Source organism: Arvicola amphibius, chromosome 3 (assembly GCF_903992535.2).
Source record: "Arvicola amphibius chromosome 3, mArvAmp1.2, whole genome shotgun sequence".
In the NCBI taxonomy this organism is placed as follows: Eukaryota; Metazoa; Chordata; class Mammalia; order Rodentia; family Cricetidae; genus Arvicola; species Arvicola amphibius.
In genome coordinates this window covers 41,545,565-41,566,807 of record NC_052049.1, presented here as the reverse complement: position 1 = coordinate 41,566,807, position 21,243 = coordinate 41,545,565, and the positions used below count along the sequence as shown (strand labels likewise).

The 21,243-nt window shown below is 37.8% G+C and overlaps 1 protein-coding gene across 5 annotated transcripts in view; it reads right to left on the bottom strand.

Annotated features, from left to right (window-relative positions):
- The window catches only part of Ipo11 (importin 11), a 172,376-nt gene that overhangs the window by 86,140 nt on the left and 64,993 nt on the right, over positions 1–21,243 (bottom strand). For all 5 annotated transcript variants that reach the window (XM_038323961.1, XM_038323963.1, XM_038323962.1 and 2 more), the window contains 2 exons: positions 18,267–18,380; positions 5,095–5,210 (listed from right to left, as the gene is read on the bottom strand). In XM_038323961.1, the coding sequence (XP_038179889.1) occupies positions 5,095–5,210; positions 18,267–18,380 (230 nt within the window). The remainder of the gene's footprint in view (positions 1–5,094; positions 5,211–18,266; positions 18,381–21,243) is intronic.

Sequence of the window (21,243 nt, the reverse complement as noted above, 5' to 3'; positions counted from 1 at the left end):
GATGGTTTTACCACAGAATTATACCAGACCTCAAAGAAGAGCTAATACCAATACTCTTCAAATTATTCCACAGAAACAGAAGGAACACTGCCAAATTCACTTATGTGGCCACAGTTACCCTGATACCCAAACCACACAAAGACTCAACAAAGAAAATAAATTACAGACCAATTTCATTCATGAACATAAATGCAAATATTCTCAATAAAATATCCCAAACTGAGTCCAAGAACACACATCAAAAAGGTTATCTACCATGAAAACACCAACACAAAACAACTAAATATTTTGATAAAGTCAAGAAAGCAAAACAATGCGAGGCAACTAACAAGTTAAAAGGGTACATGTATGTAAGAGTCAACATTTTTTTTTTAATTTTTTTTTGGTTTTTCGAGACAGGGTTTCTCTGTGGCTTTGGAGCCTGTCCTGGAACTAGCTCTTGTAGACCAGGCTGGTCTCGAACTCACAGAGATCCGCCTGCCTCTGCCTCCCGAGTGCTGGGATTAAAGGTGTGCGCCACCACCGCCCGGCAAGAGTCAACATTTTTATGTCATCGTTGTAGTGGTAGTTTGAATGTACTGCTAAAATGGGACTATGGACATAAAAATTCAGAGTAAGTTTAAAGAACTTACAAGCCATGTGTCATAACAGTAATGATAAATTCAGACCTTAATCACATGCTTTAACACCTGCAAACACAAATAATAATGTCGGGACACAGAAGTGACTGAAACACAGCACTAAAATAAAAATAGGACAGTATGTACTAAAGCTCATGGAATAAAGTAATAACTAATACTCCAAGATGAATTTGCAGCTTCAGCTGGAGCTCAGTTCCTAGCATCCACATCAAATAGCACACAATTCCTTGTACTTTTAGCTCCTGGTCTAACTGATACTCTCTTCTGGTCTCTATAGGCATTAAAACACACACAGAGACACTACATTTAACATAATTTAAATAATATTCACAGTAGATTATTTTCTTTAATTCAAAATCAAAATTATTAAGTATACATAGCCTTATACGTTAGAAACCATCTGAAGATACCACTAAAACTATAAATGGGTCACCAAACCCAAAACATGGCTCTATTTCCACTTTATTATACTTAATTCTTCAAATGTCCAAAGAGTAAATATCATTTTTTATTTATTTCTTTTTTAATGTATGAATGAATTATTTCTTGCATGTATGTCTGCGCACCATGTGTTGGTTTTGGTGCCTGCAGTGGCCAGAAAAGGATATTGGATCTCCTAGAATTCGGGTTACAGAAGGTTGTGAGCCACCATGTGGCTGCTGGAAGTCTGATCCCAATTTTCTATAAGAACAACCTGTGCTCTCAACCAGTGAGCCATTTCTCCTACCACAAAATTAATATCATCTTACAAATCCATGTAAAGAAATTTATTTTTAATTATTAGATGGGTAATTTAAGTAAAACTGATATATATGCAAGCAGCATAACAGTATACATCATAGATCCAGTTCACTGAAAAACGCAGGAGTAGAATAAAGGCCAAAAACTGGGAAAACTTTAAAGTATACTAAAAGTGAAAATTCCTCCCCAAGAAAATAGTGTTATTTTTGGAAGTCAAAGTTTTTCTGAAATAGTCTTATAGGAAAACAATCTCAAGTATATGGGGGGAAAAAAGCAATAGATAATTTTGATGTATTATATTGTTTTTTGTTATTTGTTTGTTTGTTTGTTTGTTTTTGTTTTTCAGACAGGGTTTCTCTGTAGCTTTGGAACCTGTCCTGGAACTAGCTCTTGTAAACCCGACTGGCCTCGAACTCACAGAGATCCCCCTGCCTCTGCCTCCCGAGTGCTGGTATTAAAGGTGTGGGCCACCACCACCGCACAGATAATTTACTATGCTTTTAAATAAAGACAATATTAAACTTAATGTTATATAGTTGACAACACCCACTGTTTATAGTGTTCATTACTCTATTTCCTGAAAGGCATAATAAAGCAAAACCAAACAAAAGTCTTTTCATACATAGCCTTTTGTTTCAATTTTGTTTAAAAGTAACTTATAGCTACTAAGAAAAATAAGAGAGGTCTGGGGCCAGCTCAGAAAAAGCATGTTTGCTAACATCCAGGAGGCTCTAGGTTCAATCCCCAGTGGAGGAAAGAATGGGTCAACTGGCAGTTAGTGCCTAGAATAAGAGCCAAATTTTACTAGAGTTTTGTAACTTCTTCTTCCCACGCTTCTTGAAGCTCTTATTTTAGGACATAACTGCCACCTGACCATGCTGCATATTTTAGTGAGAAAACACAAGGCATCAAATGAATCACACTATAAAATTTGGAAATCTGTATTTCAATTGCCAGTCAAAATGAAGTACACCTGCTGCTGTTAAAATTCAACCCTGTCACTTAAGATCTGATGGCCAAAACTTCACGCCTCCTTCAATGACTCCAAAACAAGCAGCACCACTCATTCTAGATGCGCCTTTCCCATGTCAGATTACATTCCAAATGGCTGTAACAGTATAAAGCCTCCCACAAGCTGTCAGCACTCACAGCCGGCACTACTTCTTGTCATTCATTCTTCCATCTACTAATTCTAATCTGTTGCTACCACCCCAAATCCATGTGGACAAATTCACTTCCTAGTCAATCTTATATTCACAGGGTTTAGAAGCTACACTGAAAGCTAAGCCCTCGTCTTCTTAGACTAATTGATGCTGTGGTAGGACTTGTTATGGCACTTGAATCTATCTGATTCCAAATATGAGTGTAAGTGCAATGGTCTGTCTTCCTGTCCCTTTAACAGGTAAGCCCCACTCTCTCCCTCCCCAGGCAAGAGAATCTTCCTTTGGCTTCCAGCCTGAGCTTTTTTTTTCCCCTGAAGCTGCACCTTCTGCCTCACTCCTTTTTCCCCATTTCTCCCCTTCCTTCTCTCCTCCCCACCCCCTCTCCCTCTCTCTGCTCTTCCCCTTTCTTCCCTTCCCTCTTTCCCTTCCCCTCTATAACCCACTAAATAAATATCTAACCTCACTCTGCATGGAGTGCCTATCTGTCTCTGTCTCTCACCCGCTGAGACTCCTCATGGGACTAGCTGCCCCTTGTGGCCTGTGGACCCCTTGGGAAACAGCAGCATTTTACTTTTACCATAACAGTAAGTCCATTAAGAAAAATGTATTATTCAAAAAAAAACTACACTCATTCTTTACCCAGAAAAAATTAACAATTTTTACATTAAAAAAAAAAAAAACTTGGACATAAGGGTTCATGTCTGTAATTGTAGCACTTAGGGAGGTAAGGTAAGGGAATTGCTGTGATCAGAGGCCAATTTGGACTTTATAAAGTAATGTCTAGGATAGCTTGGGCTACAGAAAAATAATTATCACAATTTTTTCATTTACATATAACGAGACTATAATTAAAAGAACCATGCAATGTATTATTTTTTATAAAATTAATTGAAAACTTGCACATCAAAAACTCATATATACTTAACAAACATGTTAAGTATGTAACACTGAGCCATGCTTGGTGGTGGAAGCTATACTCTCAGGTACTCAGGAGAGGGCTAAGTCAAGAGGACTGCGAGCGCTCAGGTACTAAGTAAGAGTATTATACATGCTCAGGTATTAGTTCAGGGTCACCCTGAGCTAGGCAGACTTTCCTAGAGTGAGAACTTATCTCAAAAACATAAAACTAAAAGTCAAAGAAAGCTGCAAATGTATCTCTGGTAGAATACTTAATCTAGCACATGCAAGGCCCTAGGTTCAATCTTTATTACCACAAACAAAAATGTTTATAACAAAATTCTGAAGCTACGCCCTTATAATATTTTAAGTTTCTCTAATATATATCATATAGATCTACAAGTTTATTTTTAAAATGTACTTGTGTAACAGAAATTAATATTTTAATTTTTAATTATAATCTGGAGCAGGTATTGACAATTATAATCTGGAGCAGGTCGCGGGGGTAAACTCAACCTACACCCTATTTTCTATAATGACATTTATCTACTTGATTACATACTGGATGACTGCTCTGACACTGAAACAGAATGAAACAGCTGCAACACATCTGAAACATGTGACATATCACTATCTACCTTTGTGCAAAAAAAAAAAAAAAAATTGCCAGTTCTGACCTGGAGCAATCCACCCTTAAACAAATACAAATCTAGGAACTAACAGATTTCTATAACTTTCTGATTCAGAACCACTATCTAAATCATCAGTTTTCAACATGGGATGGAGGAAGGGTTTATATGGAAGCAGGGAAGTATATATATCTTAATTAAGGGAGCCATTTTAGAGTTGGTAAGAGACTTGACTCTAGAGGTGTTCCCAGGTGTCCATGGAGATGTCCCCAGCTAGTTCCTTGGGCAGCTGAGGATAGGGAACCTGAAATGGCCCTATCCTATAGCCATACTGATGAATATCTTGCATATCACCATAGAACCTTCATCTGGCAATGGATGGAGTTAGAGACAGAGACCCACAGTGGAGCACTGGACTGAGCTCCCAAGGTCCAAATGAGAAGCTGAAAGAGGGGAGAACATGAGCAAGGAAGTCAAGACCGCGAGGGGTGCACCCACCCACTGAGATGGTGGGGCTGATCTAATGGGAGCTCACCAAGGCCAGCTGGACTGGGACTGATGGAGCATGTGATCAAACCGGACTCTCTGAACATGGCAGACAATGAGGGCTGACTGAGAAGCCAAGGACAATGGCACTGGGTTTTGATTCTACTCCATGTACTGGCTTTGTGGGAGCCTAGTCTGTTTGGATGCTCACCTTCCTAGACCTGGATGGAGGGGGGAGGACCTTGGACTTCCCACAGGGCAGGGAACCCTGACTGCTCTTTGGTCTGGAGAGGGAGGGGAAGGGGAGAAGGAGGGAAGAGGGGGAGAGAAATGGGAGAAGGGGAGAAGGTGGAAATTTTTAATTAAAAAACAAGAAAAAAATTTTAAAAAAGGAAACAATTGGAGCATAACAATTTATTATACTTATTTTTAAATGCTGAGTATTCAAAGCCTGTTACATGACCTCTACTCTACTGGAACACAAGTAGAGAAGAAGGCAGTAGTATGAAAATCCAAAGTATCGCGTTTTCCTCTTACCATAATTCTAGGCCATCTTCCAGAAGATAGACATGAGGAGGCTGGGAAACATCTGTACTCAGCTGGATAACTGGGAGCAGGAAAGGGTACAGGTTCTTGCTGTCTGCTCCTAAACCCTATAGGAAGTATAAATACAACTTATGATAAGACATTCCAAGACCCTTCACACCACTAATTACTTGCCTCAGAAAACAATGTATATAAGAAAGAGTCTTTTAGGATAGTCTTCATTATAAATACTAGCAAACAAAGTTCTATTTATTATTAAAAAGTTAAAAAATCAAAATATTATCATTCTATCTAAATGGCAATCTATATATCTATATATAGATATAGATATAGATATATAAAATCTATCTATATGTGAGTGTGTGTGTGTGTGTGTGTGTGTATGAACCAATGTTCTATGCATCTGTGCCTTTTAAGAAATTCTACGTACAGGTTGAGTTTTCCTTATCTGAAATGCTTAAAAAGAAAAGATTAAGATTTTGGATTTCATTTTCTAGAATGTTTACAAATACATAATAAATACCTTGAGAATGGATCCCAAATCTAAATATAAAATTCATTTATAATTCATATACACCTTGTCCATATAGCCTGAAGGTAACTCAATACAGTGCTATAGTGTATCTCTACTGCTCAAAAGGCAATTGGGAATTCTCTACTTGTGGTATCAAGTCAGTGCCAAACTTTACTGTTTTGGAGCATTCTGAACTAGAGTAGAAAAGTTTAACGCATGTAAAAATATTTGTTTTCCCCATGCTATAACTATGGAAAGGGTAGTAATATTGCTATTTTAAACTATATAAACACTTTCAGCTAAAAACCAAACATGAAATGAGCCGAGCTGAGATTGGTCATTGCTATCACAGCACATGCATATCTACAATACTAAGCAGGCATTAAAAAAAAATCACATAGTAAGAAAGAAAAAAGAAAAATTTTCAAAATTACAAATTGACTTAAAGAGACAAAAAATTTATATAACAATTCCTCAGCAAAAAATTTTTAAAGATACCCATGATCCTGTATATTTAGCAGATACATAAAAATGTCTCCAAGAGACAATTGACAGAATTGTCAAAACCAGTTAGGAGAAAAAGAAGAGGATACTGAGGAAGAGGGCAGAAAGATTTTTTTGTATGTTTTCTAAGTGCAGATATTATTTTTCACAAAGAATTTATATTGTATGTTTAAAGCATCTAGAACACAAAGATGGAAGAAAAAATAGTTGAACCTAAAATTGTAGTTTTCCTGTTACTCTCCTGAGACAGTGGTTACCTCACAGTTGAAATACTTTACAGCAAACAAAAACGACTTTTGATGGGAAAATAAAAATCAATCTCTAAATCATAATAAATCCAGAAAGGAAATATCAAATACCATACTTGGGAAATCTTTTTAAATGTCAATACAATTTAAAGGAAATTAAAATGCCATAAACCAAACACACACACCCCTCGCTCTCAGTCCTGTTTGCTTTTGATTTTGTTTCAGGAGACTGAGCTTGACTATAAGGCCCTGGCTGGCCTCATAGTTACTATGTTACTATACAAGTTCATAAGTAAAACTCATCAGCTATTAAGCAAGCTATTAGAAGTGATAAAGAAAGGAAATCATATTGTAACATTATTATAGATAATGTAAGGGGAACGTAACTATCTTTGCAATTTACTGTGAAACTTCTTTTTTTCAACTTAAGAAGAGAAAGCAAGGTACAGTGGTATGTGTCTATAATCCAAGCACTTGAGAGGTGGAGGCAAAAGGGTCAGGAGTACAAGATCATGCTAGGTAAGTTCAAGGTCATCCTAGAGTACAGGAGAACCTGTACAGAGAAGGAGAGAGAATGTGAATGAATGCACCCTACTGATACTCAGCCAGCTGAGCACACTATTTGGACATGTATTTTCTCCAAACTCAGTTTTGAAGTTCACTCAAATGACTGAAGGATATAATAGTCTAGAAGGTATCCTGACCACTAGTGCCAAACCAACCCATTGTATTATAAAGGAAAAGTTCCTTTTCATACATTCTCTTCCTCAGGTGACATGAACAACTGTACACCAGTAATAAAATACATCACTGCCCCTTCTGGTTCCTCCTTGTTCCCAATCCACATCTGCACAATAATGCTTTTCAAATTGTTTCTCTTCGTGCTTTGGATTTAATTCCAGCCCCGATTCTCCAAACCATTCGAAACCAGTGTCCCCAGTATTGTGCTGGGTTTTATTTTTTGCCTTTTAAAGTTCACTGTCCAACTACACTAGCCATGTTGTCACCATGCTGACATCTGAATAAGGCTGATGACTCACAGACTGGACAAAATAAAGAAACAGTACAGGATTTTTAAAATGACCTACAACCATAAACACAAGGAGAATGTTGAAGAGATAAAAGTAATCCAGTTTGAAGGTGAGAAGTTAAACAGCAACTGACTTAACAACACTAGAAACCAAAGCTCAAATTAAATATAAAAGGGGGCGGGAGGGGGGGGACAAGATGGCTCGCTGGATAAAGATGTTTGCCGCCAAACCTAAAGGCCATGATCAATCCCTGGGATTCACACAGTACAAGAGAACTGATTCCCAGAAATAGTTATCTCATCTCTACATGTATATTGTAACACACAAACACGTATACTTACTTGCAATTTTAAATAAAATAAAATACATAGAAAAGGGAAGAAGACAGAATGTAGCCTGATTTACATGACTAAACCATTTCCCTACTCCCCCGTATGACTCCGTAACTGGTAGTACCATGCATTTTTCAGAAGCATGCATATGTTTAGAGATTTAAGAAGTGAAGGAAAATATGCTAATAAGATAATTTTGGACGTTTAAAAATAGAATAAACAAAAACTTGTTTTGTTTGAAAAATGACATAATAAAATCTAATATTGTATATGCCAATTAAAAGTATTTAAGGTAAAATTAAAAAGGAAAGGAAGAAAGGAAGGAAAGTAGGCGGCGAGTAATGCAAAGAACTCATCCGCACACATAAGCACATAAAGAACAGATTGTTCTCCAAGCAAGCACAAACAGGCTACAAGTCAGCAAGTTCCCATATACACACTCCCTCCCTCCACTCAGCTGTGGAGTGCCCCCTCTCTGCATACAGACAAAACACTAATACTCCTTCAAGTTGGAAGTGCTTACAGATGCACTGTGCTTTGTGTAAGCACATAAGCAAACAGCAAAGGGTCAACAGATATGATTAAAACAGCTAACATTAAAAAATACATGTGAAACAACTAGAAAACAGTATCTTAAAGGAAACAAATCAAACAGAATAAGAGCCTGGAAAACCTATCATGTAAAACAATAATAGTAACTCTGAAGTTACAAAACAAAGACAAACTGAAATAACAAAAGGATTACTCAATAAGATTTAAAAAAAAAAAAAGACCATCAAGGAATGGGGAGACAGCTTAGCACTGGCTGCTCTTCTAGAGGACCTGTTTCAATTCCCAGACCCCCATAACAGTTTTCAACTGTAACTCAGTTACAGGGGATCCAATGTCCTCTATTGGCCTTCCTGGACACTAGGAATGCATGTGGTACACAGATGCATACAGGCAAAACAGCCACAGACAAAATATATTACTGAAGTTCAAGGAAGAAATTTGGAGGCCCACAGAAGGGGATCCATTCCACTTTGACTAAAGGTCAGAGAGTTCACATCTATTCTTGTTCCTTCAAAGTTATGTGACAGGATGATTGACCTAAGGTGCAGCTACAGATGTCCTGCCTAGGATGTTTTGACCTAGGTTATGGTTACCAGGTGTTCTGAAATGAAAGGAGGTAATTATGTTTGCTTGTTCTTTGTATCATGAAGTCTTGTGCCCTCCACATCTTGACTGGGGTATAGAAGCACTTTAAGTAATAAACTTGGGGTGGACCACAGTGCTCACTGGATGCCCTCCCCACTCTATCTGTTGTCTCTTCTCTATTTCTTTACTCAATCCTCACTCTTCCCTCTAAGTACAGATAGACAAGTCTGCCAAACTGGACAAACAGCACCCAATGAGGGGCTTGGATACACAAGAAAGTGAAGGCCACTGATAAAGGAACACTACAGGTGTAACATGAAAATGAAGGTGCAGTGAGTAACTTGGGAATAAAATTGTAAATAAAAATGTATAAACATGGGGCTGAAAAATAGTAGTCAGGTGTTCGTAGATTTCATTCATTCATCATGTATGCCCTGGTAATGCTTACATATGCATGGGCAGCCCATTTATGGCAGTTCTCCAGTTGTTTCTATCCTGGGCAGTCCTAGATACATGTGTTATGTCATACCCAAGGTTCCAAGTTTTCCTTTACGCTGTCTATCCAGCTTTTTTTTTTTGCCTTCCTCTTTACCTTATCCCATGCACTCTTCTAAGCAGTGCTATATTTGGATATTTGCCATCATTCGCTCTCATAATATGGCTGAAATATATCAAGCACTGTTGCCATATCCTGTAGTTTACTTCAGTCTGTAGGTAGAAATGTTTCTTAATGTCATCATTGCATAGCCTATCTCTTTGTGTGATGCCTAGAATCCTCCTGAGACATGTCATCTGGAACATTCAACTGCTTTTCTGAGGAGCATTTTATTGTCTAGGTTTCGGAGTTGTAAAGAAGGCAGCTAAAGACAAGTGTCTCATATACCTGTAATTTTGTTGTTGTTATGTATCTTGCTGAACACACGTTTCCTAGTCCCTGAATGTAGTCCTTGCTATTCCTATCCACATCTTGAGGTCTGAAATAGTTCCCTCCTTTGAACTAAGGTTTCCTCCCAGATAGACAAAGTTGACTGTTTACTTGAGGTTCTGATTCTTTATTACAATGTTAAAATCCTTGTAAGCCCTTCCCAAGTGTTGTATCTCAGTCTTCTTTATGTTTGTAGATTTGTTTGGGGTATATTTTGACAGCCAGAAGAGCTCAGGTAGAGCAGCAACAGGTAAAGAAACTTTTAGAGTCTGTATTTGGGGGGGGGGGGGGGGGGTGGAGTATTTCAAACAGGGTTTCTCTATGTAATAATCCTAGCTGTTCTGGAACTAGCTTGTAGCTCTGGAACTTGTAGACCAGGCTACAAGTGACTGACGATGATCCGTTTGCCTCTGCCTCCCAAGTGCTGGGATTAAAGGCATGTGCCACCACCACTTGGCTGAGTTTGTAAATATTTTAAACTTCCCGCTCCCTCTCCCGGACAGCCACTGCCTTTTTAGGTCTACTCCTCTGCTATGGGAAATGAAAGTGGCCAGGCCCACCCACACGAGCTCTAAGTGAGCAAAGTATGTAGGTGCTGCAGTCTTGGGACCACTACAATGGAAGTCACCCACACACCTCTGTTGAAGCTAAGTTTGCCAGCCACCACAACCACTGGTGGGACTTCTAAGGCCCCCAGGAACCTCTGCTGCCACAGCTGATGGCGGGTCTCAAGGTCCCCAACAGCCGGGCAGTAGAGAGCACTGCTGTTCCACTCTGTTGTGTGGCCCCTCCACAAGCCTACAGAAAAGAAATCAGCAGGTGAATTTTGATGTGGAAGGGTATGCCCAAGTTAGTGCAGCTGCCAAAATAGGAAGGCCTGGAATAAACTTCTGTCTCCTGGAAAGCAGACTGAGGACTTATCTACAATATGGCAGAGACCTGACGAGTTGTTTTCCGACTTTGCCTCTAGGTTAATGCAAACAATAGACAGGTTAACTGGAATTCTCCTATTTTTGTGATTAAAAAGAAATCTGGAAAATGGAGATTAATACAAGATTGTCAAAAAGTTAATGAGATCATACAGAAAATAAGAGCTTTACAGCCTGGACTGCCTTCTCCTATAGCCATAACAAAAGATACGTATAAGATTATCTTAGATTTAAAGGATTATTTTTATACCATCCCTTTGGCTCCACAAGATTGTCATAGATTTGCATTTAGTATTCCATCAGTTAATTTCAAAGAGCCCATGAGAAGATATCATTGGAGGGTCTTGCAGAAGGTCATAACTAATTGTACAACATTGTGGCAAAAGGTATGAATCTTGGTTTATTGATACAAATTTAAGGTCAATTTTGTTATATGTATATGTATTTCTGATCTTGATTAAGATGTTGTGATTGTGTAGTTCATTTAAAAATGTAATGTATAATTAAGAAATATAGGTTAATAATCATCTATAATAGTCAAGCTTGTAGTCATGTTAGTTAGATTTTCCAGATGTATAGAGATCTGTTTCAGTTAGACAGGTATTCTTCATAATCTTTCAAAGACTACAGAATATGACATTTAAAATGTTTTAAAATTTTAGAGCTTTTCATGACAGTGAGACACATCTGCTCCTGGCAGCACCAATTACTTTGAGAGGAAGATGGGTATCAAAGAGGCTCCTTAGTCATTTGGGCAAGAAACTGCTCTTGCCTAAACTGCTGAACTGGACATGCAGTAACCTGCAGAAAAATGACTACTGAACTTGCCTAAAGATGAGATGATCCTTCAGGGTTCCTGCTTCATGAAAGACTCTGCAAGGCATTCTGAAGGACACAGAAGAAAGTGACTGAACTGTCTTTGAAATTTCCTGCTTCATGGAAAAGTCTGCCAGATACTATGGGCCTGTAGGCTGAAGGTGGATGCCCCAATGGTATACAAAAACTTTGGGTGGCCGGGCGGTGGTGGCGCACGCCTTTAATCCCAGCACTCGGGAGGCAGAGGCAGGCGGATCTCTGTGAGTTCGAGACCAGCCTGGTCTACAAGAGCTAGCTCCAGGACAGGCTCTAAAGCCACAGAGAAACCCTGTCTCGAAAAACCAAAAAAAAAAAAAAAAAAACTTTGGGTGACTGTCCAGGCAGTGAGATGTCGCTGTCAATTCTAGAGTTTTGGAAGTTGCTTACAATGTACTTCCTGTTTACTTAAGTAATATTATATCCTTCTGGAGTCTTTGATGGAGTTGAAGAATAGATAGATAGTTATAGTTTTCCTTAGTTATGATAAAAGATAAAGTAGATATAAGTATTGTAACTGTAATTCTTGCTTAATAACTGTTTTTGCTATATGTAATTTTACTATGTTAAAGTTTAATCCTTCCTTTTTGTTTAAACAGAAAAGGGGAAATGATGTAAGAGGTCCTTCTGTCTTTGTGTTGCTTTCATTGGTTAATAAAGAAACTGCTTTGGACCTGTTGATAGGGCAGAACTTAGGTAGGCGGGGGGAAAATTAAACAGAATGCTAAGAGAAAGAAGGCAGAGTCAAAGAGATGCCATGGATCTGCCGGAGACAGACACTGGGAATTTTATCCGGCAAGCCACTGCAACGCAGCGATACATAAATTAATAGAAATGGGTTAAATTAAGATGTAAAAATTAACCAATAAAAAATTAGAGCTAATGGGCAAAAAAAATATTTGTGGCTCAAGCTATAAAAAATAAGAGAACAATTTCTACAAGTTCTTATTATCCATTAAATGGATGATACCTTGCTTGTCCATAAAAATAAAGGAGTTTGCTTGCAACATACGGAGCCTTGCCCATGCAGGGTTAATAACTGATCCAGAGAAAGTGCAGAGGCAGCTGCCTTTCCAGTATTTAGGACATACTTTGTATCCTAAAGAAATTAAGCCTCAAAAATTGGAAATTAAAAAATGATAACTTACAAACTTTGAATGATTTTCAGAAATTATTGGGGAATATTCAATAGCTACGGCCCTACTTAAAATTGTTCACAGGAGATCTGTAGCCCTCAGTGAGATTAAGGGAAGCAGTGATCTTAGTTACCCCTAGACATCCTACTGAAGCTGCCAAACAAGTGCTGGCTCAGGTGGAGCAGGCACTCTAACATCATCAAGTACACTATACTGACTATGCGAAACATGGGAGAGCTATGTGCTTCCTTCACGACAGTCTCCAATTGATGTGTTTAGGCAAAATGGCCCATTATTGTGGTTGCACCTGACTGTTTCCCCAGCCAAAGTATCAAACCCTTATTATGAAGCAGTAGCTTGTCTAGTACAGAAAAGCCGGATAGAATCTGGGCAATATTTTCATAAAGAACCTAATGTGATCAATGTTCCTTATACTAAACAAGTTAATTGGTTATTTCAAAATGATTCTTGCCAATTCCTCTGGGAAATTTTTGGGTAAAATTGATGATCATTTTCCAGCTGATCAACTGCTGCAATTTGCACAAGTACATGCTTTATATTCCCTATAACTGTAATAAAAGATTCTATAAAAGATATGCTGGTTTCTACAGATGGAAGAGCTAGCTGCTTATACTGTTAATAGTAAAGGTTATGTGGTACAAACAGACCCAGCTTCAGCTCAAGTAGAATTACAAGCAGTAGCTATGGTTTTCCAGTTTTTAGTAAATATATAGTTCATTTAAATTTTTCTTTTCTTTTTCTTTTTTTTTTTTTTTTTTTTGAGATCAGGTTTCTCTGTAGCTTTGGAGCCTATCCTGGAACTATCTCTGTAGACCAGGCTGGCCTAACTCACAGAGATCCGTCTGCTTCTGCCTCCCAAGTGCTGGAATTAAAGGCGTGCACCACCTCTAACCAGCTTCATTTAATTTGTATACTGATAGTCATTATATTTTTAGAGCTCTTCAAGTCAAGAAAACTGTCCCCTGCATTGGAATTAGTAATAGTCAAGTTAGAATACTGTTTCAGCAAAATCACGAAGCCATTTATCAAAGAAAATTACCATACTTTGTGGGTCATATTAGAGCTCATACCAAGCTTCCTGACCCACTGGCAGATGGTAATGAGTCAGCTGATAAATTAACAAGAATGGTCACTTTATCCTAAGTAGAACTAGCTCAACAGTCACATGCCCTTTGTCATCAGAATAGCAGAAGCTTAAGAAAACATTTTGGCCTTACAAGAAAAATTGCTGGGCACATCGTTAAGCAATGTGATATATGCCCACAGTGTTTACCTGTGCCTACATTACAGGTAAATTCTTGAGGCCATCTTCCTAATCACTTATGGCAAATGGATTTTAGTCATTAACAGAATTTGGCAAATTAAGATAAGTGCATGTGACATATCTTATGATACATATTCAGGTTTCTTGATGGCCACTGCACAAACTGGAGAAGCCAATGAGCATGTGAAAACTCACTGCTTAAAATGTTTTTCATATATGGGAATTCCCAAAATTATAAAAACAGATAATAGATCTGGATATATTAGTAAAACATTTCAGCAATTTTGATCTCCATGGAATGTTGAGCATAAAATAGGCATTCCTTATAATCCTCAAGGACAAGGAATTGCGTAGTGTGTCCATGGCTCCTTGAATAGACAACTTCAAAAAACAAATAAGGGGGAGCCATACCCCTGGTAACCACATAATGCATTGAATCATCCCCTTTTTACTCTAAATTTCTTGAATGTGAACGTCCACAAGCAATCTGCCACGGATAAATTTTGGCATGATGGCACCAAAGTGACTTTTGCTAAAATCAAATGAAAAGATCCTTACACTGGATTATGGAAAGAACCCGACCCTGTTTTCATACAGGGTCAAGGGCATGTACTTTTCCACAGGAAGAAAATGAAGCTCGATATCTTCCTAAATGTTTGGTGCAGTGTGTGGAACAGAGGAATACCAGCCCTGATGACACTGTAGCTGCTGAGGCCTTCTTGGAAGAATTGGAGTGAGATTTGCTGAACCTACGTTCCTGACCCTCCGATGTCATCATTCTGCAGTCTGAGAAGGGAAGGATATTAGGACGGCAGTTAATGATTCCCAGATTCTGGTGAACCTGATGCATAGACCACCCAGACCCCTGTTAGTTTTATTAGTCTGGATCTGGCTGAGGAATGCTGAGGAATGTTTGGCCATGTAGCTACACTATACCTTGGGATGCAGAGGTTAACTTTGCCTATGTAATGTTCATCTGAGGTTGAAATGGAGAATTAGGACCTCAAAAATTTCCCCTCTGTGGAAAAGAGACTCATTGAAGCAATCACTGTTTTGGAGGCAATGTGCTACTAAAACCTCTCAATGGTATATGAAAAGGAGTAGAATAAAGGTTTTGCTGCTGGTGTTAGGAACTCAGGGATTGTAGCAGCTCAAACATATCTTTAGAAGTTGGTAGTAGCAATGTAATTAGACTTTAGGAGAGGAAAAAGATTAATACCTCAACCATCACAAAAACATTTCCTTTGATTATAATGAAGTTATCAGAGTTGTAATTTGATCAACTGTTAATTTTCATAATAGAATTATGGTATTGACCTGTTAATGTTTGTAACCACTTCTGTTCACTATAAAAATGCTACTGATTGGAAAAAAGGTTAGTGCTCACATCCAGAGAATTTTGCATTAGATTTAATAAGACAAATATGGATTTTGATGCAACTAAAACTGCTAGAACTCTCCTAGACCAATTTAAACTATTCTATATTGGTCATCCATTACTCTTTACTAGGAGGTACCGTAGCCACAGGAGCGCATATACTGACAGGCATTAACTGCTTGCCTATGGTTATCAAGTTGCTTGTGGACTCTCGAGAAGTTGGCTCAAATGTACATGGCATCAAGTTACATACTTTCCCTCTATAAACAGAGGCTGGTAGTCAATGACAGGTAAGATCTTTATTCCTCCAGTCAACCTATTAACAGGACATACATGGTGAAATATGTGTATCAATTACAGGTAAGCCTGGAAGAAGACACCTAAAACAGGCAGAGTCATCGGTCCTAAGACAGAAGCATAGGCATCAATAATTAAATTTTAAAAAGAGAACTATAGAGGCCCACCAAAAGTGGGCAAGATCCCGAGTCCACAAATCTTGAACACTTCACACCCCACACTCCACTGAGTTCCTTTCTCTTCCCCCTTATATTTCTCTCTCCACCCAGCCATACTGCTCCTGTCTCCCAACCCTAGAGATGGGATTAAAGACATGTGATTGCAAGTGCTGGGATCTTCTTTGTCTGAGCTCTGTTTCTCTTTTAAACAGATTTAATCTTGTGTAGTCCAGGATGGTCTTGAACTAACAGAAATCCGTCTGCCTCTGTCTCCCAAGTCCTGGGATTAAAGGTGTGTGCTACCACTTCCTGACCTGTATGGCTAACTAATATTACTGCTTTGCCCTCTTATCTTTAGGCAAGCTTTATCCATTAAAACACAAATAATATACCACTATAAATTAAACAACAAGCTGAATGAATTGGGAAACAGACTCATCTCTTAAACCTCCAAGTGGAAAAACCTAGCCTGACAAACAGAAAATTCAGCTATAGTATACTAGGCTTCTGACCCTTAAAAACTGTAAGTCAATCAGTGAGTGAATTTTAAACCATCATGACTTGCCTACAGGTCAACCTCATGAACGTATAAATCTCCCTCTTCTTTGGTGACTATCAAGCTGACAAAAAACCAACATACAGAGCAATGAAACTTGTGTACTAAAGAACAAAAATTAATATGGGTATTAATTTTTTAACGAAGATTAAAAGAACTCTGTCAACCCCACTGGGATCTAGAATCACGTAAGGCAGTGGTTCTCAACCTATGGATTACAGTCCCCTCATGTGTTACCTAAGACAATCTGCATATCAGATATTTACATTACAAATTAAAATAGTAGCAAAATTACATTATGAAGTAACAAAAAAAGTTTATGGTTGGGGTCACTATACCATAAACAACTATATTAAAGAGTCACAGCATTAGAAGGTTGAAAACCAATGATTTAGTTAAAGGTACTGTCAATGTACTTTTAAATTAGTATGCTTATGTTTCTGGGAGGAGGGTCACAAAATAAATACATGTAAAAGGAACAAAAAAAATAAAGTATAGGAACCGAGGAGATGGCTCAGTTGGCAAAGTACTCGCTACACAAGCATGAGGATTCAAGTTTGAATTCTAACACAAACATAAAAGCCTAGCTCATCAGCACACACTTGTAATCACAGCACAGGAGAGGCAAAGACAGGAAAATCCTTAGGGTTTGCTGGTCAGCCAATCTAATCAGAAATATCCAATTTCACTCAAAGACCTGTCTCAAGATGCACAAAAACTAAGGAAGACACTAAGCAGAGGCCTGTGTGAATGCATGCACATGCAAGCCACCCAACAGCCTTGTATTGTCATACAAACATGACCATAAATAATATGATTATGCTATAACTGTGTAATTACATTGGGAATATGCAGGAATAGGAGTAACGCAAACAGGTATAAAAGGATTAAAGCTTGCTTTTCTATAAGAATGTCAATAATGTTAAAATACATAAATAAAACACATATTTGTGTTTATTGTTGAAGGCACATATCATTATGTCATTACTAACTTTCTTTTTCTACCTTACCTTTCCAGCTTCTATCCTTTGTCTTAGTCATTTTCTTGTTACTGTGATAAAATACTTTAACAAAGGAAAAGGAGATATCTACACTCAAAGTTCAAGGGTACTATCTTCCTAGCTTAGTAACATGCATATATTGCTTATTCATGAAATATTGTACCTTTAGGTATAAAATGCATTTTAAAAGTTTGTATCACTAATCATCTATTTAAAACTCTACTGAGAATGTGTAATAATAATACTCATCTATAAACATTTATAGAAAGAATCAGTTCGGTCCAAATATCAAGGCATCTTAGGTTTTTTAAAACTAATATTAGAAACTTTTTGAATGAGAATTGCTATAATTCTTAATGTAGAAGGATATCTAAATGGAAGATGTCTTAAATCTACTTTTAATTATTCAAATTAGAGCCACAGTCTAGATCTCTCTCCATGGACTTTCAGGCTCCTCTCTACCTGCTACCCATCACCACACTTAAAAGTCAGAAACATATAAAGTCAGAACTATTCCTTTCCTCAAAAGCAGTGAGTCTGATTTCCTGAATCAGGTAATCAGGGGTATGAAAAGGAAAGTAAATCCACGAAAAAAGTAAAGTCCAGAGCAAGTTCATGCTGATATATACTCAGGAGACCAGAAAAACTGCACAGGGGCACTCAAGTCATGGGTCTACCATCACTGGAAAGTATCAGCAGAAATGTCTCTTTTAAGTAGAGAATACTTTTCAAATATCCTCAAAAATATGCTAAATAGTTGTTTTTGGAAGTGTACGTTTTAAAAGTCTAAAAGTAATGTGAAGATTTTCATGAGTAGTAACATGACTCACATGAAACAGTTAAAGCAACAAGACAACGACAAAGCTGGAGAGCAACGTACCTGAACAAGGTGGATGAGTGTTGTCAGAATAGCGCATCGCAACATGTTGTGCTCTTCACTCTGCTTCCAGAGGAGAGGCAGATACTGCACCAGACATCCTACATATGGTCGTATCTACCACAGAACAGACAAAAAGGGAGACAATGGAATCATTTAGTAAGAAGGGCAATGCGTTGTGAGAAATCTGACAAATGCTATGAAGAATTAGGCAATAACTAAATGTTAATTTACTGAATGAAAGATAAATCAGATATTTTACATAGAAACCTAGGATTTTGTGGAAAATATTTTTAAATAATTTTAGGTAAGTATCAAAGTTATTACTGAATAAAAACTTGATGATATAAAACATCATTTAGAGGTTAATAAAAATAGTGTTACAACCTGAGTTTTAATAAAAAAAAAAAAAACAGCTTACATTAAAATTACACTGTATTTTAATGAGTCAGCATTTATCCACGGAGTCCACAGTTTTCTGATGACATCTCCCTGAGACAATTCCTGGGAACACGGCATTGTAAAGGACGTAGTAAAGCTGTATAAGCCCTCACAAAGAAAAAGAGCAGGGGCAATAATGAGGGGGTAGTATGTAGAGGTCAGGGAAAACTCTTACAAAGGTGAAACTGTGGGTGACGGAAATGGCTCAGTCAGTAGAGGGTTTGCTGTGAAGGGAAAAGGATCTGAATCCAATCCACCAACACAGATAAAAAAGATGGGTGTGTGCTTGTTACTCCAACTTTGAAAAGATGGTGGTGATAAGTAGATCCTCGGGGTTTCATCGGCTGGCCACACTAGCCTAATTGGCAAGCCTGGACAACTTGGAGACCCTATCTAAAGAAAAATGTGGATGACTCCTGAAGAACAAGACTAAAGCTGCCCTGGGGTCTTAACTCATGTGCATATATACTTGAACACACACACAAACACAGAGAGGTACAATAAAATTGCTATACCGAGTATGCTTTGATTAAGTAAATCTGTTTTTTAAAATATAAACTGAAATACAGAAATAGAGCATAATCTCTCAGTGAATTTGCAGTTCATTGTTGGCAGAGGGATAGGACAGAATCGGTAGCACACATGTGGACATCACAGGACAACTCTGTGGAGTCCTCTCTTTCCACCTTGATGTGGGTTCCAGGGCTCAGGCTCAGTTTACCATGAGGGCTTGAACAGAAAGCTCCTTTATCCACTGAGCGTCCTCGCCGGTCTAATAATGAATTTACTGAAAAGCTGGCTGGCTGGCTGTATTTTAATAAGTCAGAATTTATCCACGGAGTCCACAGTTTTCTGATGACGTCTCCCTGAGACAATTCCTGGGAACACGGCATTGTAAAGGACGTAGAAAAGCTGGCTAATTGGAAGGATGGGCAGATGAACGTGTACACATACAGATGCATGCAAACCAGCCCCAAGTTTAGGATAATAATGGAAATTCTACAGATAGAGCATTCTTAGTGACCATCTGACTTTCAACATTATCAAATTCTACCTCATGATTTAAATTCAATGTTGCTCCCACAAAGGCTTTTGTTAATTCTGCTCATACAATACCAAACTCTCAAAAGGTAGCAGAGATACAGAACTGTTAACATCTCCTGTTGCTGAGACAGTAGTAATGAGCCAGATAGCTTCCCAAAAAATATTTAAGTGAGATAAAACCGAATATTAAAAAGACTCATGTCTCACCTTATTTTCTTGTATTAACTCATTTTTATTTCAAAATTTAAATTATAGCATTATACTAAACAATCAACATCTATTTAACAGCTCATCCAACTTAGTTAAATAGTCTATCTCAAGATCATTCTAATATACAACCAGGTCAACTAATATGTTAAAAAAAAAACCCACAAATTTCAAAGAAAAGAGTTCATCAATATGACATTTTTCTGAATGTAATGGAGATTTTAGGATGGAGGATGAGGAGCCTGTTTCTTAGAGAGAGCTAGTATGACGCCTGTAATTACAATCAAGCAGTTTACAACAGTGATTACCTGGACCACTAAACAGACAAAACAAGAACACACGGAATAAAATGGAGGTAGATGACAAAGTTAGGTGAATGATACACAGATGTTGCTCTACCCTTAAAAAATTTTTGAAATCTCAGATTTATAAGTGAAATGATATTAAGAAAAAAACACTATACATAATTCTAAAAAGAATTATATAACAAATTTTGGCTGGGCAGTGATGGCGCATGCCTTTAATCTCAGCACTAGAGAGGCAGAAGCAGGTGGATGGATCTCTGTGAGTTCGAGGCCAGCTTGGTCTACAAGAGCTAGTTCCAGGACAGGCTCCAAAGCTACAGAGAAATCCTGCCTTGAGGAAAAAAAACAAAACAAAACAAAAAACATGAATTTTGAAGCAGGCCACTTATAATCACTTGCACATCATTTTTAAAAGATATCTAAAAATGTATTAGTGTCACCACATAAATGAAGTCAAAAGCACATATTCGTCAGCATGATTACTTTTTAAAACAGTAAGTGGTGAGCATGTGGAAGAGAAATCCTTGTACATTCTTGTTAGGGACAAATGGTATGTCTAGTAATGAAAAACAGTATGAAGGTTCTCAAACATTCAGAACTGCAACTATTAAATATTTCAGTGATTTCATCTGAATTTTTTTAAAAAGATATTTTTATATACAAGCAATAACATGTATAGTGCAGTGTATCTATGAATCCTTAGACCCAACCAACCTTGAATAGAAAATATCCAGGATGTATGGGGGGGGGGGGGGGGGGGGGGGGGGGGGGGGGTTGCACTCTAGTTAATGTATCACAAACAGTACAGTATGGCAACTGTTTACATCATGCTGTGTATTATAGGTAATCTCAATATGACTTAAAGTACAGGGGAGAATGTGAAGCCATTTTATAAGTTGATGTAGGAGTGTTTCTATCTATCTGCTGTTTCATTGGTTAATTAATAAAGAAACTGCTTGGCCTGATAGGTTAGAACATAGGTG